Source organism: Oryctolagus cuniculus, chromosome 3 (assembly GCF_051225735.1).
Source record: "Oryctolagus cuniculus isolate XC-2025 breed Fujian yellow rabbit chromosome 3, ASM5122573v1, whole genome shotgun sequence".
In the NCBI taxonomy this organism is placed as follows: domain Eukaryota; kingdom Metazoa; phylum Chordata; class Mammalia; order Lagomorpha; family Leporidae; genus Oryctolagus; species Oryctolagus cuniculus.
The window spans coordinates 179,161,083-179,184,588 of record NC_142869.1 but is presented as its reverse complement, the minus strand read 5'-3'; the positions used below and the strand labels follow the sequence as shown (position 1 = coordinate 179,184,588).

The 23,506-nt window shown below is 42.4% G+C and overlaps 2 protein-coding genes across 10 annotated transcripts in view; one reads left to right on the top strand and one right to left on the bottom strand.

The window, feature by feature from the left end:
* LOC149127620 (uncharacterized) overlaps positions 1-23,506 on the top strand; it is a 126,566-nt gene that overhangs the window by 25,797 nt on the left and 77,263 nt on the right. For 3 of the 6 annotated variants that reach the window (XR_016231800.1, XR_016231798.1, XR_016231799.1), the window contains exon 2: positions 15,619-15,844. The exons of the other annotated variants lie outside the window; for them this stretch is intronic. The gene's annotated coding sequence lies outside the window, so the exon portion shown is untranslated. The remainder of the gene's footprint in view (positions 1-15,618; positions 15,845-23,506) is intronic. 6 annotated transcript variants of the gene reach the window in all.
* The window catches only part of TPK1 (thiamin pyrophosphokinase 1), a 464,784-nt gene continuing 456,534 nt past the window's right edge, over positions 15,257-23,506 (bottom strand). For all 4 annotated transcript variants that reach the window (XM_051849810.3, XM_051849814.3, XM_051849811.3 and 1 more), the window contains one exon: positions 15,257-17,062. In XM_051849810.3, the coding sequence (XP_051705770.1) occupies positions 16,944-17,062 (119 nt within the window). In that variant the 3' untranslated portion in view covers positions 15,257-16,943. The remainder of the gene's footprint in view (positions 17,063-23,506) is intronic.

Sequence of the window (23,506 nt, the reverse complement as noted above, 5' to 3'; positions counted from 1 at the left end):
TCAGCAAAGTGCACTAGACTTTCCTTCCCCAACACTGCTGGTTTGACTTTCTCAGTGTGCTGGTGCATGGAAGCTCAGTCACATTCAACTTGATTCAAGTGTTAATAGAAAGAAATGGATTAACCTCTAAATATTGAAAGATTTCCTGCAAGAGCGTATTAAGATGAAGAAGCAAAGTTCTGATTTCTCTCTCTCTTTTTTTTTTTTTTTTTTGTAAGTTCTATGGATACTTGCAGCTTTATGATATGCCTAGAGAATAGACTGGTGCTTTCCAATAGGATTTTCTGTGATGATGGAAATGTTCTAGAACTGTACTGACCAGTTCAGAAGACAATATCTGTATGTAGCTATTTAAGTATTAATAAAAATCAGATAAATTTTAGTTCCTTAGTTACATTAACTACATTACTTTTAAAAGACTTTTTTATTTGGAAGGCGGAGTTAGAGAGAGAGAGAGAGATATCTTCCATCCACTAATTTACTCCCCAAATGGCCACAACAGCAGGAGCTGGGCTGATCCAAAGCCAGGAGCTTCTTCTGTGTCTCCCATGCGGGTGCAGGGGCCCTAGGACTTGGGCCATCTTCTGCTTCCCAAGGCCATAGAGAGCTGGATCAGAAGTGGAGTAGCTGGGATTTGAATCGGCACCCATGTGGGATGCTGGTGCTGCAGGCGGGGTGGCTTTATCTGCTATGTCAGTGCCAGTCCTCAATAGCTACATTTCAAGTGCTTGATAGAAACATGGCTAGTGGCTTCCATTCTGACCAGTTCTAGAATCAAGTATTTGGTACAGATAATCTCTCTAGTTGGGTTTTAGAACGTAGTTTGAACATTCATGCTGTGGTTACACAGGATTAGATGTGTGAAACATTGTATTGGGAAGAATTTGATCACAAGTAGATCCGGTGGGAGCGAGAATGCTGTCACAGATGCCAACACGAGGCTAGGAATGAGATGCAGTGGTGTGCCTAGAATTCATTTGCCGTTTCCTATTTTAAGCTTTTCCATTATCAGGCTTTTTTGTTCGTTGAGTATTTTCAGCCACTCAGTCTGTTGTCCTGTTTCTGATCTGCTCAGATCAGCTGTTCCAAGGAGACCTCTGTTTGCGCTCTCCTTGAAAGGTGAGAACAGTAACTGCATAGGGTAATCCCGCAGATCACACACACTCACTCACAGTGCAGTGCTGCTGATCAGAGAACGAGGCTGTTCTGTCCTTTCCTACAGACTTACATATGGGATCACGGAGCAGATTCAGAGACAGGAGCTAGACAGGCAAGCTTTGGTTTAAAACTGCATTTTTCTTTCCTCATTACTCTATCAAATTTACCTTTTTTTTTTTTTTTCCAACTGAGACCAGTGGTACCTTCTAAGATAATATCATGTTGCCACATATTATACATCATGATTTTTGGATGCCTTCTTGTTTGTAGTCTTCCCAAGTATTTTAATTGGGAAAGGATAGAAGTGTATAAGAATAGTTTCCTTTTTAGTTTTACTTCCCTTATTGTGTGTGAGTCTTTTTTCCCTCATAGATATGAACTTTTTATGGTCAAGGACTATGTTGTTGTGTAGTGGTATTTAGCACAATGGTTAAGAAAAGCCAACATGCAGTGGATGATTTATTGAACTGGGGTACCTGGGATTTCACTGGAGACTATTATAGCTGCCTCAGTGTTCCACAACCTGGTCTCCCCAACTTCAGTGGCTAAATGAAGATAATCAGGGATGTGAGCCCACTTCAGGCTGCACTACTCATAACTACTCCAGAGCAGCAGTTTAACCCTGAGAGCCCTGATAATGCCATTTGTACCCATTCTCCATTTCCTTGGAATGTCATCATTAGGATACATTTCATAGAGTTTGCAGATGATAGGCTTCCTGGACTGTGCTGAAAATATGGTTATAACTTCATCTACTTGGCCAAGATAAAAATGGACCAAACATACTATATTTCAGTAAGGGTTGGCTGCCACCTGGTGGAGGAAATTCTTCAATATGTGCATTTCAGAGTTGAACAAATAAGACTTGCATCATTACTTGACTGTACTTTTGGATGCCTGAAAATATCCTGAAACAGATCAGTTCCCTTAAGGGAGTTGGAGACTTACAACTGTGTTTGAGGACAAGTGTGTAGGATCCTGTCTGTCTGCAATTACGATTGCTCATTGACCAAGAAAGACTTGAGCACCCAGTTCAGTATCTTCTAGGGTCCTTTGCAGCTGAGTTTTATAAGGTCAGCACCTAGCTCTTGAGGACAATTGAGGGCTGGAATTATTGGGGTTTTTAGTGACAACTGGAGCTAGAATAGAATCCCCTACTTCTATCCCAGGTGTGAAATCTCCTAGAAACCACCGACTCTCAGAACAGATAATAGGGACAAATTGGAACAGGAAGGAATTGTCATCTCCCTGTATCATCAAGGAGGAACATATAAAAATATAGAATGGGAAAACAGGCAAAGTAAATTTTAACAAAGTACTTGGTAAATCATCCTTCTGTTTTTCTTCCATACCAATGTCCAATAGAATCACACAGAATTAGGAAAATGGTTCGTGTGTTTTGGGTTGTAGAGCCACCTATGATGTGAGAAAGATGATGATATTGCAGAATGATTGATATTACAGTACATTGAATCAGATTTATAATCCTCCCCAGACTTCCTCAGCCCCCTTTTTGTGGAGCATTGGCTGCTTGCTCCACAGAGAGCCCCAACACTGCTGTTCCCTCACCCCCTATCACTGTATATGTTGTTTCTCCCCAGGGTGAAGGCTGGGTTCTGTGGGTTTATTTAGGTCAGATGTGGGTACTGATGATGCATGATAGAGTCCACCCATTCCCACCTCATTGAAGTTCGGGGACTCAGCTTCTCTTGTGACTGCCTGGGAGGTCCTACAGCAACCCTAGTTGAAGTGAAGGGGATAGGGACTAGGTCATGGGTAGAGGGATGAGCTTGTGCAAAAGCCTGGAGAGGCCAGAAAGACTTTAGAGAGTTGAAAGATATCAGCATGGCTGGAGCGTGGTGATCACACAGGAGAGGCAGGAAGAGGGCAGATGACACAGGGCTTATAGGATGATCTTGAAGCTTAACCTGAGTTCAACGGTGAGACATAGAAGCAAAAGAATGACACAGCTCTGTGCTTACATATTGAGATCAGGCTGTACTGGAGATATGATTAAAGGGAGGCAAAACTTAAAGACAAGGAGCTGGTTGAGGGAATGGAGGCTGGAGGTGATGATGGCGCTAGAGTAGTGGCAGTTGACTTGCAGTCAGAGAACCAGAGATTCTGTTCTGGATCTGTCATGTTGGGTGAATCATTTACACCTTCTGATGTTTCATGTTCTTTTTTATTAGATGACATTAAAACTACCTTATTTTGAGAATTCAGATACTATGAGTGGTCCTTGCTAAATAATAGATGCTTCATGAATACAATTTGGGTGTGAGGAAGCAGTGACCTCTTGTGAATTAGCACAGTTGTCATGTAAGCATGGTAAGCATGACATGCCATGTCATGCATGGCAACTACAGCAGGCCCAGGTTGCCTCACATCAAGTAACACGGATGATCTATCCAGCAAGGACATAGGAGGCTTTTCTTTAAACTCTCTCCATTTGGTTGAGGATAGAGCAAGAACTATTGCTGGTAATGGAAATGTCAACATCAAATGGCTGGCAGGCCACTTGAAACAGCAGTATAGAGATGTGCCAGCTGGCATTTGCTGCACACTGTGCTATGTATGTATTAAAACACAAGCAGATAAACATTGTAATTAACAATCCTGGAGTGATGGTATGTTCACACAGTAAAAACAGGTGATGGATTTGAAATGCAATTTGAACTTAATCATTTGGGTGATGTGATTTCATAGTTGACTAATTTAGCAAACCATTTTTAAAGGGTGCTAATTAAAAATTGCCTGGGGTTATCAATTTGCTGCCAGAACTACAGAAAAATGGGCATGGAACGATTTCAGTCCAGTTAATTATTGAATAAAGCATAAGAGTTCATTACTATGTCAGGGGAATATTTTAGATGAGGATATTTTTATTTGGGGATTTTTTTTTAATTTGAGGGGGGAGATTCTTAATGGACTAGTATGACATAGTATTTTATTTGGTTAATTTTTTCACCATTATGCCTAGTGTCATTAGGGCAAGCTCATTTTTGTAAACCACATTGAGGCACCTTGGGGCCCAGGTGTGTATCAAAGGCCCTAAATACAAGTGGGTACCACAGAGGAATAGCAAGGAGGCTCACAAAGCTTGAACAGAATGAATGGGGGAGGGTATAAAATAAGATTAGTTATGGGGAAGTCATTCAGATCATCTGGGTCACTTTAGTCCACTGTAAAGACTCACTTTTTTCCCTAAGCCATTCAAGGTTTTTAAGCAGGGAAAATAGCATGATTGGGCAAGGCTGCTACACTGACACCAGCTGCAGAGGACAAAGTAGAAGCAAGGGTCCATTGGCAGACGTGAGGGATCACATGGCTGGGACCCAGGTGATAATGGTGGTGATTGTGAGAAGTTAGTAGGTTTTCAGTACATTTAGAAAGTAAATCTAGGAGGTGTGAGAGAAAGGATACAAGAACCACTTGGGGGTTTGGGCTTGAGCAATTGGAAGGATGGCGTTACCATCTTTGGAGATGGGGAAGGTAAGCAATGGAGTGGGCTTCGTGGAGAAGCACAGTGTTGGCCATATTGAGGTGAAAAGTCTGCTGGCTGTCAGAGTGCAGATGCCAAGTTGACAACTCAGTACGTGAGTTTCCATGCTGATGGGTGGGGCCGTACTTGTGCTACATGAGACTGCTGGGAGTAAGCAGGAGTAGTAAGAGAAAAGCATGAAACGTCGCCGAGGAGCTGCCCTACATTCAGAGGCTGAGGAAGAGAGGAGGGAGAACAGAACAGAGGAGCACCCAGCCATAGAGGGAGTGGTGTTTGGAAACTGAGAGGAAAATGTGATCATTGTTGAATGTTGACCGTCTGATACTTGACCTGATGGGGCAAGCCCAGTGAGGGCTGAGGCTTGACCTCCAGCGTTAGCAGGATGGATGTTGGCATCTGCGGTTTCCCAGGTATATTAGTAGAATGTTGAATTAGAGAAACTGGAGCTCAAACCGGGCACTCTCATGGGGAATGGGTGACTTCAGCTGCTGTGCCAAATACACATCACCCCTCTGTGTGCTTAACCTGTTATCATAAACTTCTCTCATCCCTTTTATTGGATACATAAAAGCCCATTTTCTACTGTTAATTTTGTATTGATATTTTAAAGTAATGCTAGCTAGCATTCCAAATGGTTTAGAAAGGTGAAGCTGGAACATGTAAATATTTCAAATAGGTAACTTTTCCATATTTCATTCTCCTGGAGCAAATATCACATTTTTGCCCTCTGTTTTCAGTCTTCTTTGCCTGCCTTACCATATCATACACATTTTTCTTTCCCATATCTTATTTCTGCCCTATTGCCCCTTTCTTATTTGTTTCTAATACATTTGACCATACTATAAACCTTATAAGGTATCATTGTATTCTAATGTCTTCCTTAGGTACTCAACTGTGTGTTTACAGACAATACTATCAGGTTTGGATATTCCATTTAACTGGATTTTCTGCTTTATTGAACATCAACTCATTGTTACAATGAAATGACACAGGGTTAGTCGGTCTTCTGCCTGGAACAACAGAACTCTCATCTAACCAAGGAAACTCGTGTTTATGTGTATTCTTTCATCTGCATTCTTATGTAGATCAAGCACTTCACCAATCATAAATCTTCCATCTGGAAACCTCAGTAGCAGATGCAATGTCAGTAATGTTTTAGTTAGGCTATAAGAATACATTTGTAGAAAATGCAATGTTAAGATAACTTCTGACGATTTTAACTAAGTGGCACAGATCCACAAGGTTGCATATATATTTATCCATTTCATCAAACTGCACACAGGTATAAAATTTTAGATTTCCTAAGAATTATCCAACATAGAATCTGGGAGATTGAGACCAGATCCCCACAAACATTTGTCCAGCCTTGGATTAAATGCTTCTATTGTTTGGGGGTTTGACAAGTCTAGAGGAAGCAAGTAATTGTTCAATGACAAAATTACTAGAAGATTGTGTTTTTAGGGATGGGTGTTTAGCATGGTGGCTTAAGTAGCAGCTTGGGATTCCTACATCCCATAAAGGGGCACCTGGTTTGAGTCTTGGCTACTCCAAACTTCCTATCCAGCTTCTTGCTAACGTGCATCCTGGGAAACAATAGAGAATGGCTTAAGTACTTAAGTTCCTGGATGGAATTCTGGGCTCCTGACTTTGACCTGACCCACTTCTGTCTGTTGTGGGCATTTTGGAAGTAATCTAGCAATGGAAGATCTTTGTCTCTCTTCCTTTCAAATAAAATTAAAATAAATTAATACAAATTTTAAATAATTTTATGGTTTATGAAAAATAGACAAAAGGGTCCTGGTGTATATAATTTTTTTGAGGAGGCTAGCATATGAATAAATAGAAATTTGAGTAACTTGGGGCTTCTGTAAGTTGTTGTTTTTTTTTTTTTTTTTAAGATTTATTTATTTGAAAGAGTTACAGAGAGGAGGAGAGACAGAGGTCTTCCATTCACTGGTTCACTCCCCAATTGGCCACAATGGCCAGAGCTGTGAGCTGCACCAATCAGGAGCCAGGAGTTTCATCTGGGTCTCTCATGCAGGTGCAGGGGCCCAAGGACTTCAGCCATCTTGTACTGCTTTCCCAGGCCATAGCAGAGAGCTGGATCAGAAATGGAGCAGCTGGGACTTGAACCAGTGCCTATATGGGATACCAACACTAGGGGTAGCAGCTTTATCCACTATGCCACAGTACTGGCCCCTGTAACTCTTAATTATTTTTTTTAAAGATTTATTTATTTGTTTGAAAGAGTTACACAGAGAGAGGAGAGGCAGAGAGAGAGGTCTTCCATCCGCTGGTTCACTCCCCAATTGGCTGCAATGGCCGGAGCTGCGCCGATCCGAAGCCGCGCCGATCTGAAGCCAGGAGCCAGGAGCTTCTTCCAGGACTCCCACGTGGGTGCAGGGGCCCCAAGGACTTGAGCCATCCTCCACTGCTTTCCCAGGCCATAGCAGAGAGCTGGATCAGAAGAGGAGCAGCTGGGACTAGAATTGGCACCCATCTGGGATGCCGGCGCTTCAGGCCAGGGCATTAACTCGCTGCGCCACAGCACTGGCCCAACCCTTAATTATTTGTAGTCAATATATTTATTCTATCCCCCTTGCGTCTAATATTATTTACTTGACTTTCAATTACAACTTAATTGTAGAACTTTGGCTCTTAAAAATTACACATCTATCCAGGAAAAGTTAAACCTTAGAGCAATGTGTGGAATTGCTAACCATAGAATAGCATCAGTGTGACTAATGTCATTTATGTCTTTGTATGTTTGTATCGATATACAATGACTTAGTAGTATTTAATCTGGAGAAGAAACTGAGTATTTACATATCCACTTTGTATAATTTAGGGCAAGTTTATTTTTATTAAAATTCTTTACAGAGTCAAATTCAGGCAGTTGGAGAGGGAGAGGGAGACAGAGAAAGTTTCTATCTCCTGTTTTATTCCCCAAATACCCACAATGTCCAGGACTTGGGCTGGACTGAAGCCTGGAGCTGAGAACTCAATCCAGTGCTCCCATGTGGGCGGCAGGAACCCAGTTACTTAACCTATCACTACTGCCTCCTAGGTCTGCATTAGTGGGAAGCTGGCTTCAAGAGATGGAGCTGGGCATTGATCCCATTATTCTGATATGGGAAGTCGGCATATTAACTGTTGGGCTAAAAACCTACTTGTGGGCAAATTTTATGTGTGTGTGTATGTACAAAACTTACTTTATTCCTAAAAAGTCTATTCTACCAACATCTAGCCTTAGAACTGATGTATTGGCTTCTTTATGACTTAATCTATGCCATTTTTCTCATGAAACTCACTGTCCAATGCCACTGGCATACATGTATTCAGACCGACTATGGTGCTCACTTCCTTGCAATAGAATTGAATAAAAACTTGGATTATAAAGGTCGTTTTAAAATATGAATAATACATTCACTGACCAGAAGCTATCCCAACAAATTTCTGCACCATTTCTCTTCATTTCATTATTCATGTAGGCTTCTCTGAACTCTAAGGGATAAAAATAAAGGAGGAGAATGTATGGACCATTTGGGCCCAGAAAATTTGTTTTTCCATTAAAATGGAACTAAAGGTAAAGTGAACAGTGTTTTTAAATTAATGGCGTTGATACAGTAGAGAGAGCACTGATGGACGCAAGTATTTCCTCTAGTAGAACAAAGTAGAACTTGTCTTCTGAGAGATCCCTTGCTCTATGTTCATAGCTTCACTATAGCCTTGTTACTCTTGAGATACATATTTTCAAAATTCCAAAGCCAATAAAACAAACTGTTGGATTTATTCGGCAAGGTATGGTGGGACAAGGCATAAGAATCTCTATAAAGGACGAGTACAGTATCTTAATGTTACATAGAAACCTATTCATGCATTCTGCAAGTATTTGCTAAGTGTGTGATAAAGTGATAGGGTGATACTTTTTTAGATATAATTTTTTGGATGCTAAACATTCTTTTGTGGCCTTAGTAACTTTTCAAAAGTTACGTAACAGTGCTATTTATTCATTCAATGGAAAACACTGAGTCAAAATCACAAATAACGGGGTTTAGTGCAGGTAATTTGATAGATTGAAATCATAACATTTTTTATGGGTTTAGAGTCTTCAGGCTAATTTTATGTGCATATTCAAGGTTTACTTCATAGAACATGTAGATTTAAATGCAAATGACATCATGATCTAGTGTTACTGTTTCTTTTTTTTTTTTTTTTTTTTTTTTTTTTTTTTTTTTTGACAGGCAGAGTGGACAGTGAGAGAGAGAGACAGAGAGAGAAAGGTCTTCCTTTGCGGTTGGTTCACCCTCCAATGGCCGCCGCTGCAGCCGGCGCACCGCGCTGATCCGATGGCAGGAGCCAGGATCCAGGTGCTTTTCCTGGTCTCCCATAGGGTGCAGGGCCCAAGCACCTGGGCCATCCTCCACTGCACTCCCTGGCCATAGCAGAGAGCTGGCCTGGAAGAGGGGCAACCGGGACAGAATCCGGCGCCCCAACCGGGACTAGAACCCGGTGTGCCGGCGCCGCAAGGTGGAGGATTAGCCTATTGAGCCACGGCGCCGGCCCTAGTGTTACTGTTTCTAACATTTGAGCATAGCACACGCTGTTTGCAGCTCACTTCAACTCACAGTGATGTCATTCCTTAGAGCTCTATGTCTGCAATTTGCTCTAACCACAAGATTTCCAGAAATTATTTTGTTAACTTCTCACCCTTTTACCAGTATTTTTCCTGTTAGGTCATTTCGATCAAATGTGTTCTTCACATTGACTTTGACTTTGATTCTTTTAACCAACAGTATTCTAAACCTCTGTCATTACTTGCCTGCTTGGTTTCACTTTTTAAAGTCTCTGTTTCAGGAAACTTAAAATTCCTTGGACTTTTTATTTTCCTTTGTCACTAGCTGAATGTTTTGCTTTGGATGATGCCTTTAAGCCTGACCTTGGCCTTGTGAACAGTACTTCCTTTTCCATCTTTGTGACTGAGCAAGGTTATAACGAGTTCTAACCTCCACCTAGAATGAAGACATTTATCTTTAGGACTGAAGAACTTATTCAAGGGCAGCTTTGGTAAATTTGCTATAAAGCTTGCAATGGTTAGGGCTTAAGAAAGAAAGGAACAACAGTTTCAGGGACTAGGAAGTCCTGCAGTAGATCCCTTTGGTGTGGGTCCGGGTGGGAAGTTTGGCTGAAGCACCAGTGGTAGCACAATGACTGGGTACACAGTTGCTGCGGACAAGGCCTTATTCTAGGAGCAGGGGGACTGCAGAGAAGAAAGACAAAGCCCTTGCCCTAAAGGGGTTTATATTGTAGCAGAGGCGCACAGTATTAAACAGCTGGGCACAAAATAAATTTTGCTATTCAGATGGAACTCGGCTCAATTCTTGCAGAATTTCTTTTCTTTTCTTTTTTCTTTTTTTTTTTTTTTTGACAGGCAGAGTGGACAGTGAGAGACAGAGAGAAAGGTCTTCCTTTGCCGTTGGTTCACCCTCCAATGGCCGCCGCACCGCGCTGATCCGATGGCAGGAGCCAGGAGCCAGGTGCTTTTCCTGGTCTCCCATGGGGTGCAGGGCCCAGCACTTGGGCCATCCTCCACTGCACTCCCTGGCCACAGCGGAGAGCTGGCCTGGAAGAGGGGCAACCGGGACAGAATCTGGCGCCCCAACCGGGACTAGAACCTGGTATGCCGGCGCCGCAAGGCGGAGGATTAGCCTAGTGAGCCGCGGCGCTGGCCCAGAATTTCTAAAAATTAGAGAGGAAGGTATCTGTCTACCAGAGGTAGGGAGGAAGAGAGAGAGGAACTCAGTCCTGGTTCCCATGTGGGTGGCTGGAACCCAGTCACGTGAGCCATCGCTGCTGCCTCCCAGGGTCAGCGTGAGCGGGAAGCTGGAGGCAGCAGCTGGAGGCCGGTATGGCACGCAGGTGCGGGTAACTGACACAGGCACAGATAACAGCACAGCTGTCGTCTTAACCACTAGGTCAAATACCCTCTTGTGCAGAATCTTACTCTTAATTTCCAATGTTTATTATTCACATGTAACTACTGGCTGTTAACTAATTACTAGTCTTTCATTTTGAAAAGTACTATTGAAAAGACTAAATGTTAAGGCATGATTTGCAGCCTTTAATCAAGCCCTCTGACTATCGGTTAACATTTCCTTGTTGACCTTTGGACTCACTCAGCAGTGTACTCCTCTGTAGACCAGGTGTGGGTCTGTTATGAAACATTTAATTGTTAATGTTTTTTTCAAGTTCTGTGTAGAGATGGAGCTAGTTCTTGTTTTGCTGTGTACAACGCCCTTGCTTTCCCTGGTGAATTAAGCACAAGGGGACAAGGCTTGGCTCTGTTGACTTCCCATTAGCTGTGAAGAAGACTGATGCTGCCACGGCCTCTTTCCTGGCTGTAAAGCAAGTGCTGCTGTGAGCAGTGGTGAAGTCGCACATTAGCTCTGAGCCTCCAGGGATGCCAAGCCAATGGAGAATAATTGATCATGGCTGCCCAGAGAACTGCTTCGAGATGAATTCTGAGGCTCAGGCTGGAGCTCATCAGAAAGGAAAATTATGATTGATAAGTGAAATCTGCCGTGGGCAAGGAAGGGCGAGCTCGTACTGATCTGCCCAGAGTTTTCCAGTCTGTACTCACTGATGCCCGATGAGTGGTCGACCTTGTAGCTTCAATTTTAATCTGCACGGATAGAAGGATCATTTATTTTATTCCAAATAGACTGCTCCAGAGACAACTTAAATAATTTAACAGCCCCTCCCCTTCCTAATGGAGTTGATTTTCTTGTTCCCAAATAAGATCACAATCTATCTGCTGTCAATGGTAGGTTATTCCTCTTAAAACACATATAAGAATAAACACTATTATTAGTTTGTGATGAAGATAAAGGTTTTGAAACAAAGACCAAGAACAGGAGTAGAAAATGGTCTGTGAGACCTAGGTTAAGTTATGAGGCCAATATTCTTGCTCAAATATGCTAGCTTGTAGTAACTTATTCAGATCATTTAATGTTCAAAACATTAAGATGCATTATTAATCATGAAATATTTTAATCCTTTGGGAAATAATTTTTAAAAATCATGTTGCTATTATTCTAAACATACAAAATTAATGTATTCAAGGTAGGACTCTTATAAATAGTTTTTTTTTTCCCCTAAAAGTCCCTTTAATTGATTTTTGCTGTTCCCTGAGGTGTTTTTTTTAAACTAGTATATTTCTGAGTGTTTTCAATTGAGAGTAAAATTATTAGAATGCACACCGTTGTGTGTGTCTACTATGGAGAAGGTCACAAGGTAAAATATATTTTGAATGTGTCATGGTAAATATGGCTTGAAAGTCACCATTCAGACCATACCTTTTTCTATAATAAAGGGCCTTAGGGGACAGAAGTTCTTACTGTTTACTAACTTGGCATGTCATCAGTGTGAATCATGTCAAGTCCAGGTGATGCCTTACTGCAGCAAGTTGGGTAGCTTTGGGAGGCCTGCGTGTGAGCAGTGGTAGTCAGCAAGGTCGGTTTTACACACGTGGGCACCTGAGGCAGTAAACACCCCACGTACATGGAAGCATAGCCCAGAAACTCTAGCATTTACCTTCATGAATGCCCGCTCGTATCTCCTCTTTGCTCCCAGTGATTCTAACGAGTGAGATGGCCCTCGTCCATCCTCGAAGAGGAGCCCTCTGTGTCTGCTCTGCGGAAATGCAGGCATGAAAATGCATTCCTTTGCCAGACCCTTCCATCTCCCGCCCATCCTCAGCGCCTCAGGCCACTCATGCACCTCATCACATTGCATAATCACTTGGACTCCAGCCAGGGTTCGATGGCTGCACCCATTTCAGATTTCCCTGCTGCCTGCAAGAGCAGTGATCACAGCGTGTCTTCACTACTCAGGGATTTGGGTAGCCACGTGCCATTTTGGGATAACAGCCACTGGGTTTATAAAAGCTATAAACCCAACCCATGGGGGGAAGAAACTGATGGAAGTCAAAGGGCCAAGAAGCAGAGGCCCAACTTGCATTTTCTTCTTTGTGGCCCCTGGCTGAGGTCAGGATCTGAACTGAACAGGAAGGAGAAAAGAGGGACTTGCTGGGAGGCGCACGGAGTTCACTGGTGTACCTGTATCTCAACACCTACAGACTACTGTAAGTCAACAATAAATGGACACATGCTTAAACGTCATGGTGGGAAACCATGTAAAGAGGAAAACTGCTCTGGAGTAGTGTAAGGAAGGGAAGGGCTCTAAGACTAAGACCAGTACCTAATTTTTCAGTAGCCCACAGAACTGGGAATGGTGGCCCATGCTTCATGAGAATCCCTCCTGTGGGCTTCCAGTGGTTATAGGATGATAATCTGAGAGACAGAGACAGCGAGCTCCTGTCTGCTGGTTCACTCTCCAAATACCTGCAACAGCTAGGGACAGGCCAGAGCTGAAGCCAGGAGACAAACTCAATCCAGCTGTTGAGTTATCACAGCTGCTTTGCAGGGTTTGCCTTAGCAGCAAGCTGGAGCCCGGAATTGAACCCAGGCACTCTGATTTGGGATGTGCATATCTTAACCTCCAGGACAACACTTGCTCTTCTTGGTGCTTTTCAACAAAAATTCCTACCGTCCCCATGTTCACTAAGCTTCAGAAAACTATAATTTTTTTTTTTTTGACAGGCAGAGTGGACAGTGAGAGAGAGAGACAGAGAGAAAGGTCTTCCTTTGCCGTTGGTTCACCCTCCAATGGCCGCCGCGGCCGGCGCGCTGCGGCTGGCGCACCGCGCTGATCCGATGGCAGGAGCCAGGAGCCAGGTGCTTTTCCTGGTCTCCCATCGGGTGCAGGGCCCAAGCACCTGGGCCATCCTCCACTGCACTCCCTGGCCACAGCAGAGGGCTGGCCTGGAAGAGGGGCAACCGGGACAGAATCCGGCGCCCCGACCGGGACTAGAACCCGGTGTGCCGGCACCGCTAGGCAGAGGATTAGCCTAGTGAGCCGCGGCGCCGGCTCAGAAAACTATAATTTTTTTGATGAGTACTCATTTACTAACCTCGGTAAGATCTTCAGGGTAAATAGAATATGCATGTTTGGTAGTAAAATTTGATTTCTTTTTTTGTCTTTTAAGAGATTTATTTACTTGAAAGGCAGAGTGACAGAGAAGGAGAGGGGGAGAGGAAGAGATATCTTTCATCCTCTTGTTCACTTTGCAAGTGGCTGCCATGGCTGGGCTGGGTTGGGAGAAGTCAGGAGCCAAGAATACTATCCAGGTCTGCCACATGGGTGGCGGGGGGCCCAAGCGCTTGGGCCATCTTCTGCTTTTCCCAGGCTTAATGGAGCTGGTTGAGATGCAGAGCAGCAGGGACTTGAACCAGCAACACTGATATGGGATGCTGGCATTGTAGGTGGTGGCTCTACCCACTCTGCCACAAAGCCAGAGCCAGTAGTAAAATTTTAAATTTTAAAGTACTAGACATAGGTTATGGATATGCAGTAGTAATGAGTATACAGCTACTGTTTTAGAAATCAAAGACATAAACGGGGTTGGGTGTCAACTTTTGGTGAAGCAGAAAGTAGTGCTGAGACTGCCACCGTGGTCTGGCCACTCCTCCTTTGCTCTTCTAATTTCCTTGGTTGCAGGTTTTGTTTAAGGGCAGCCTTTGGAGGTCCTACACAAGTTTTTCCTGCAGGAGGTTCTGCAGGATCTAGTGCTTGACTGTTCTTAACCCCCTGGCTTCTTAACAACTTCCTTCTGTGAGTGGAAGGCAGGAAGTGTGTGCACAACGGCTCCGGGCCCTACACCTGTGCTGAGGAGCCGGGGAAGGGCCTAGAACTGCGCCTTCACTTCGGCACTGACATGACCTCTGACTCTGACTGCACTCCTCTTACTTCCCAGGCTTCTTCCTCTGCAGGTTTTTCTTTACTTTCTGTCGTGGAGCAGTTACACTGTTTCTCCCCTGAATGTTTTCCTTCCTGTCCTTTCTCCGTCCTAGAATGTGAACAGGTAGACATAAACTCTTACTTTATCAACGTGGCAGCAGGGGCCCCAAAAGATGTAAATGTAAAACACCTGGCCTGTAAGGTCTGGAGAGCTTCCAGGGAGCGTGGTTTGTTGGAGGAAGAGATTAATAGTATAGGACTGTTCTCCGACATCAGGAGAGAACTACTCTTGCTGTTAATCATCGTTTGAGCAAATAGTTTTTTATTTATTTTTATTTGATAGGTAGAGCTACAGACAGACAGAGGGAGAGACAGAGAAAGGTCTTCCTTCCATTGGTTCACTCCCCAGATGGCTGCAACGGCCGGAGCTATCCTGATCCAAAGCCAGGAGCCAGGTGCTTCCTCCTGGTCTCCCTTGTGGGTGCAGGGCCCAAGCACTTGGACCATCCTCCACTGCCCTCCTGGGCCACAGCAGAGAGCTGGACTGGAAGAGGAGCAACCAGGACTAGAACCTGGCGCCCATATGGGATGCCAGCGCCGCAGGCGGAGGATTAACCTAGTGCGCCACCAAGCTGGCCCCTGAGCAAATAGTTTTTGGTATGCACACTGATAGATTGGTCAGAATGAAACGCAAGTGAGGAAATGGATTTTCTTAAAAAACACCACACATACATATTGATAAGTAAATATCTTTATTTAATATATGATGTTATTCTCACATCTGCATAAAATAATTAACAATTATTTCTACTGAATAACTTCAGAATCACAGGCTAGGCTAGTTCAACAAATCCCTTTTTCATTTTCCCTTTACAATCTGTGCCTCATGCTGTTGTTGATCACTTTTCTTACAGTAATGGGATTCTGGATACACAGAACATGATGGGCAGGTTCTCCTTAATCCAGGTCTGTATGGCGAGGTCTGGCTTACTAAGTGGGACCGACAAGGATAGACAATGGAAGCATGACGACATCTCCTACCCGCTCGAAGCTGGCTACGTCAGTAATAGTGCTTATTCCTATTACCTGCCTTACAGCGGAGAATTTGGATGTGGAAGGAATGTCGGATAAACCCAGTCCAGCCCTTCCATTTTCCTGCTAAGGAGGAGGGCTCCAGGGGATGCTGGTGAACGGCAGATTGGGACAAAAGGCACGGGCTTCAGGTGTAGCCTCCTTGGATATTCATTTATCAACATGGACAGACTGATTTCCTGGTCATCTGAATAAACTTGTGGTCTATAACCAGCATTTTCCAAGTCTGAGGTATGTCAAACAATTCAATGTTTATGCTTAGCTTTCTCCTCTGCAACTTTTTGGTCTAGGTTGTACCGATGATATGGCCTATCACCCACTAAAACTTAGCGTGCTTACTTCTGAGTTTGGGTTTAACATGTAAGTAGGGCATCATGAATTATCATTTTTTAAAAGACTGTAACTCTGCCTTTCAAATAAATAAATCAGAGAGGCAGAGAGAGAAAGAGAGAGAGGTCTTTCATCTGCTGGTTCACTCCCCAAATGGCTGCAATGACTGGAGCTGGGGTGATCTGAAGCCAGGAGCCTGCAGCCTCTTGCAGGTTTCCCTGTGGGTGCAGGGGCCAAGCACTTGGGCCGTCTTCCACTGCTTTCCCAGGCCACAGCAGAGAGCTGGATCAGAAGAGGAGCATCCCGGACTCAAACTGGCGCCTATATGGGGTACAGGCATTGCAGATGGTGGCTTCCACCTGCTACGCCACAGCGCCAGCCCCATGAATTATCATTTATCTTTTATATCATTTCTCTCTTCACCTGTAGCTTATATAACCACCTGTTTTCAAATTTAAAATTGGATCACTGGCTCTTTATTTTAAAATGACAACACTAAAGACAGTAATAAGGCCAGAGAAAAATACAGTTCTAACATCCTAATCTGGAAGGATTTTTCTTTTCTTCCCAATAAAAGGTAATCTGTATTACATAGAGGAATCCAATATTGACAGATACTTAGAGGTAGTACTTGTTGTTAAGCATTCAAGGATGTGGTAGACTCCAAGAGCAACCTCAACTGAGACATTTCTGCTTCAAAATTAAAAATTCTCTAGGAAAAATGGAATGATTGTTGACATAATAATTGGTCTTGAGTTTCACAGTGGAATGACACACATTAGCTTTCCAAATAAAGGTAATAGAAATTACATACTAATTAAATACATAGTATTCACCTGTAAAATTGCGGTTTGACATTTACAGTAATACCTGGATTATCTAAACTTCTTTAAGAGTGCTGGGCTCCCCACGGAGATGGTGAGATTCCTGAAACCCAAGTGCATGTTGGCTTTGAGCAGTGTGCTGTCCGCGAGGTCTGGCAGAGGCACACCTGGACAGGCTAGTGTTTGATGGCCATGGTCCAGAGCAGCGGTTGGTCAGTTTCCACAGTCACAACGCCAGACCCGTCATAGGTGTTGCAAGCACTGATCAGTGTTCCGAAACTAAGCACGTCATTTTCTGTAAGAACAGGGAGGGAGGGACAAGATTAGGGAGAGCCATCCTTTCTCCATCATGGGCTGACTTCGTCAGCAGTTTCCAAAACGCAATTAAGCACACGTTTAGATACAAGATACATGAAAGTGGCATAGGTGAAATACAGGATATGGAGTTTTAAAATGGAAAGTTTCCATACTTGCCATACCCAGTTTTCTGTAATTGGTTATCGATCATTTTACACTTGGGGATTTACATTCTTAGTACTAATTTTTTCCCACCAAACCAAAACCCAGATCTGTAATGTGCTACAGATCTGATCTTTTTTTTTTTTTTTTGATTTATTTTGAAAGGCAGAGTTACAGTGACACACACACACAGAGAGGTCTTCCATCTGCTGATTCACTCCCCAAATGGCTGCAGTGGCTGGCCGGGAGCCTGGAGCTGCTTCTGGGTCTCCCACAAGTGCAGGGGCCGGAGCACTTGGGCAGTCCTCTGCTGCTTTGCCAGGCATGTTAGCAGGGAGCTGGATTGGACGAGGAGTAGCCGGGACTCGAACTGGCACCCATATAGGACGCCAGCACTGCATACGGCTGCTTTACCTGCTATGCCACAGCACTGGATTGTCTTCTTGCCTGGATGCAATATAAATTTTTCTTGACTGTTTAGAATTAACATTTTATGTAAGTTATTAAAGCTAAAACTGTATCTTTGTGTACTTTAAGTATAAATGATATGGGACAGAAAACTAGTTACCTTAAAAAATATGGCATTTTGGTCCTTTTTTCTAATAGAAACCCATGTGAATATGGCGTATGTTCTGTAAAATTAAAATTCAGAGGTCAAGGTAGACTTTCAAATGTGTGACTGTGAGCAAAATTCAGAAATGGAATTCTAGGGTGTTTAATCAGTATTATAGTGTACACTGTTTTTGAACTTTGGATAAATTAGTTTCATAGTTGTCAGCAACTTTTTTCATAGTTGTCAACATAAACATTATTGTGTAAAGTAAAACTACACAGGGATTCAGAATGGGCCTCCTGTGATTCTGACCCTAAGAGATACTTCAGTTAAAAGAAGCCCTGGTCTCTTAAGGAGTATGAGACTGCTGTGAGAGGGGGTTCCTAAACAATAGTAATAGATACACATGTGTTTATAAATGTGGACATGACCACGTGGTAGTGGGCGAGGGTGGTGGTCATGGAGGGATTGACTGCAGTCAACCTGAAATCTGTCAGAGAAGCCTTGTCTTGACCCAGTGGTGATCTTGCCTGGAACCAGCAAGCTCACCAAGGGGCTCCCTGAGATCCATCCCAGGCTGAGGATTTTGAGGTTTTCCCAACTACCAAGAAGGAAGCTGGGGTGAAGTTTGACTATTTTGTACCGTTTAATCAATTGTAAAGGCAATTCAGAGGGCTTCAGTAGGCCTGCCAACTTTAGACATTTCCTGATGTGCTCAACCTACCTGAATCTGACACGATGCATCTTAAGTTTCCAGACAAATGATTAGATTAAAATCCTAGGGTTTTAAAAGAAATTTTATTTGAAAGAGAGCTTCCATCCATTGGTTCACTCCTGAAGTACCTACAACAGCAGGAGCTAGTCGAGGTAAAAGCTGGGAGCACAGGGAATTCATCTCCTATGTGAGTGCAGGGACTGAACTGCCTGAACCATCACTTGCTGCGTCCTGGGATGTGGATAAGCAGGAAGCTGAAATTGAGAGCAGGGATGAGACCTGAACCCAGGCACACTGACTAGGGTACAAGCGTACCACCCACTACCAAACACCTGCCTGATAAAATTTATTTTGACCAGGTGTAAAAGATAGCAACAGCTGGAGTGGGGGGAGGGTGGGGAGTGACATTATATTCCTGAAGTGGTACAAAGGAAATATATATTTTGTTATTACAAGTTTCATATAAGTTAAAAGGACAGCAACATAAAAGTGTTCCTCTAGTACACAGTTGCATGTACATTTGATTTTCTGAAGGCAGACTAGCCTTTTAGCTTTTGGGGCAGATACTCACATACATACTGGCGTTTCTGGAAATTGTGTTTTCATTTTTATTTTCTAATATTTAAAATTCTACGTCCGTTATTATACAGTAACAGTTAAAACAGATATGTATGATCATCTTCAACTTTATAGTGAGGACAATAAAATGATAGAAACTAAGATGAATATACTGAAGTATAAAATCATCCATTTAAATTTCAATGTAATTCTGTTTATTTGTAATAGATTTTCCTCAAGTCAAGGAGGTCTACTTTTAGACACAATCTTAAAGTTCTTCTTAAAAGAAAAATTTTTTGAGGGACATATTTGGAATTATGACTGAACTCCCTTTTCCCAAATATTTAAAAGGGTGAATCATGAAATAAAGTATATGAAATTGGCAGAGATAGCTTCGCACAGATAGGAGAAAAACAAATTATTCTTTCATTTCTTCCCTGGAAGACTTGTGGAAACTTTGGCTGGCTGAACTGCAATTTAGACTCGGATTCTTCCGGCAGTCGCGTACAGCTAACCATGGTTGCTCTGATGCAGTTAGTCACTCAGTGCAAGTCCTGTCTTCAACAAAACACGAAGAGTAAAGGTAACAGATAGCTAAGGTTGTAAGCCCCTCGATGATGTGTGGGAACGCCTCACCCTGCTTGCTCTGCCTGAAAGGAAAAGTTATGGCTTCTCTATTAGCTTCAAAGCCATTGTCGTTGACTGTTTGGTGGAGGCTTATCTTCTGGTCTAGACAGTAAGAATACTGGCCAGTGAGAACTGCTACGTTTCTGTTCTGAAGAGACTGAACAGGAGGTACATTAGGGGACACAGAGGCACAGCATGCCTTTTGAGTCTTCATAGGAAATGACAAAACCTAAAAAATAGGGGAAACTATAGATTTCACAAAATGTTATCTCAAACTGTTTTCTCTCCAAAGGTAAGTGGAGAATTAGGCAATTCCTGTTCTATGCTCTCAGTGATTTCTTACCAGCTTTTCTCCAAAGCTGTGAAGATTGAGGACTGCAAAGTAGGTGCTGTACAATTGGTGGAATTCTGTTCCGTAACTCTTCTCATGTCAGGTGTGCACGTGTTGGAGGCTAAGTAGGGCCATTTGCCCCTGGTTTCCTGCCTACCACAGCTCTGCAAACTAACTTAGTGGGCTGTGGCTTCTGCACTTCGTAACAAGAGAATAAAAGTACTTTGGAAAGCCTCTGATGCTTTAAGCGTTGGAAATGAAGGGTGGGAAACACTCGTTTTCTTTGCACCTGCAGGTTTGCTGTGTTCAAGTGCTTTCACTGACAGGCATCTCCCTGTCCAAACAATAAGCAGCCCAAAATGGTGAGGTTCATAAGTCTGACACAGGTTCAGGCCCTGCCTACCACCCTTCACTAGCCCTACTGGCTCAGTCATTTAAACTCTCTGGCCTCAGTTTTCTCAGCTGTAAAATGTGGAAAATAACATCTGCTTTAGTGAAGTTACATGAACTCTATGGTTAATATTATAATGGCTATTTAAGAAACTTTCCTCTTCTATGCTTTTTCCTATTATCTTGATAAAATAGATCAGTATTGTATTTGAAAATGAAAAATAGAGATGTTATGATTTGAACAATTAGCAAATGCCCAAACACATGGCTTTGAGGTACAGAGAGGTAAACTCCTATTGCCCACCCAGCTTTTGTGAAATAATTGCAATTTCATATGCCACCTAGGCCTGCATACCTGTGCACATACATCTGTTTTATAGATACTTATGAAGGCTTGACTCTGTGCCAGGCCCTAGGGATACAATGAGTGTACATGTCCTCAAGCTGCTAACCTATCAGTAAAAGAGAAAGATATACAATCAAACCCAGCAGAAGGACAGAGCATGCGGCTGCTGAGGAGTGTGGCAGCCAGGATGGGTTGTACACACAAATGGGAGATGATACTTTTGTTGTAGGGGGGTCACAGGCATACCCAGAGTTCCTGGCCTGGCTTCGAAGAATCTGTGTATTGACATTGATTCTTTTGCAAAAAATAAGTGAAATTATAAAATACGCAATGCAGACATTTCTAAAATTGGTAAGATGGAGCAGGAGAGAGTGAACTAGCTTTGCCTAGGAGATGCAATTCAAGGTGACAGTTGATATGGGCATCATTCGCATTCACGCAACACATATGAGTCCTTACAGAATACCATGTGTGTAAGGGATAGCAGATTTTCCCCTGCAGCTCACAGATGAGGAAAATGAAGCATGGAGAAACTAAATGCACGTGCTGTGATGATAATGAGACACTAACATGTACTAAGGGAGGATAAGGCAGTTCTTTGAAGAGCTCTGAAAAGGGAACTGAGACTGGTGTTTCCCTGGAGCACAGAGCTGTCAGCAGCCTGCTGGAGTGGAGCTGATGACTGTGTGGATGTAAAATAACTCTCAGACGGAAATGAATACATATCCTCCAGACAGACGTCTGATGAACTTAGGATGAATCTTAAGGCTCCCTTCCTTCCTGGGACATTAGACGGAATTTAGGGACATACTGGATGCCATCTTGAAACCACTGCACATTCACAATTTTCTCTCTGAAGATCTTTAGTCTGTTTGGACGAACAGCTTATATGTTAAAAAAATGTGACTCAGGTTTCAATAGCAGACCAATACTATACCTAACATCCACCCACTATTACTGGTTTTTATAATTTTTATTTACCTATAGATTAAATGTATTTACATGTCATAGAAAAGCATATACACATATATTTTCCATTTTAAAAATTGCTTATTTACATTTTCATATATGAACCCTGCAAAGGATTCATGAAAATTATCCATCAGATAGCATTTATGCTTATGGTTGCTCTTGAAATTTTTCAAAAATTAAATCAATGTATTACCTTTTCAATTCCTTGACAACAGAAACTCCAAGTAGTCCTGTTTGCAGAGTGGTGTACTACATTGCATTGTGTACAGATGGTCCCTGGCTTATGATTTTTTGACTTTACAATGATGCAAAGGTGATAGGCGTTCTGTAGCAATTACACTTTGAATTCTGGCCTTTTCCTGGTTAGTGAGATGCAACGTGATACCTTGCAGTGAGCACAGGCTGTGGCATACGCAACAGGCGAGGGCAGTGAGCACAGCTTCCTATCAACCATGCACTCGTGAAGGTGAACAATCAATACTCTGGGGTGTACTGTGTTGCCAGCATTTGTGGGTTACAGGCATTCAATAAATTAGGTAATTAATACTATTATAAAACAGGCTTTGTATTAGATGATTTTACCTAATTTCATGCTTATATGTGTTGTGGGCATGTTTGGTGGAGGCCAGGCTAAGCTGTGATGTGTGGCGGGTTGGGTGAATTAAAAGTAGTTTTGACTTAGAATAGATTCATCAGGACTTAATGCCATCATAAGTCAGGGAGTGTCTGTATTTATGCTGATATTTGAATCTTACATAATCTGAGACCATCTATCTAAGAAATGCATTCAGTTATCTATGCCAGCACTGTCAAGTATAAATGCATAATCCACATATGTCTCCTTAAATGTTCTAGTAGTGAAATTTAAAAAGTAAAAATAGGTAAAATGTTATTATTAAGCCAATATACTAAACATAATATTTCAACATGTCATCAGTATAAAATGGCTAATGAGATTTTTACATTTCTTTTTCATACTAAGCCTGAAATCCATGGATGGCATGTCTTAATTTTTATATTTATAGTATTAATTTGGACAAGTAAAATTTTAAGTAGTAAGTAGCCACATATAGATAGTGGCTATTATATTAAACAGTGTGGATCTAGAATATTGAAGTAGCTACTGTGCTTATGATTCAATTACCCATTTTTTCAGAGGAACATTGGTTTTGGGTTTGACTATACAGACACTGATTTTCATTCCTCATGTAGATACACAGTTATAGAATCTCTCAGGGTATAAAAGGAACATTAAACTCAAAGTGAGCATAACCAGTTATTTCAAATTATTTCAACTTATGAATGGATCAACGACCATTTGAATGCTTAACATATGCTTAGCTGTGAGAAAGACAGGTTGAATTCAGAGAAATATCAAACAAACTATAGAAAAAAATAACTGACAATAAAAAGTCCAAATCCAAAACTTAAAATTACCAAGAGAATGTATACCACAGCCTCTGAGGTTTATAATAAATGGACTTCTGCCTGGATATGTAGCAGGTATTCTAATTGTACTCCTTCCTGAAAATCATTCCTTCCTCTTCCCAGTCCTTGGAGTTCTATATGCGATTACGTCATTCCCATGGAAAGAATATATGGTTGACTCTAACTGCCCAAAGTATCCTTTCTCACCCACACATTTGCCATGGCACTTAAGACCTTGGTCATCTGGCTACCGCTAATTACTCCATGCTACTTCTGTTCTTTGGATAAGGAATTTCCTACCTCCATGAAAGTTTCTGATGCATTCAACCCAACTTCTGGAACAAATGTAGTCTTGGTGTG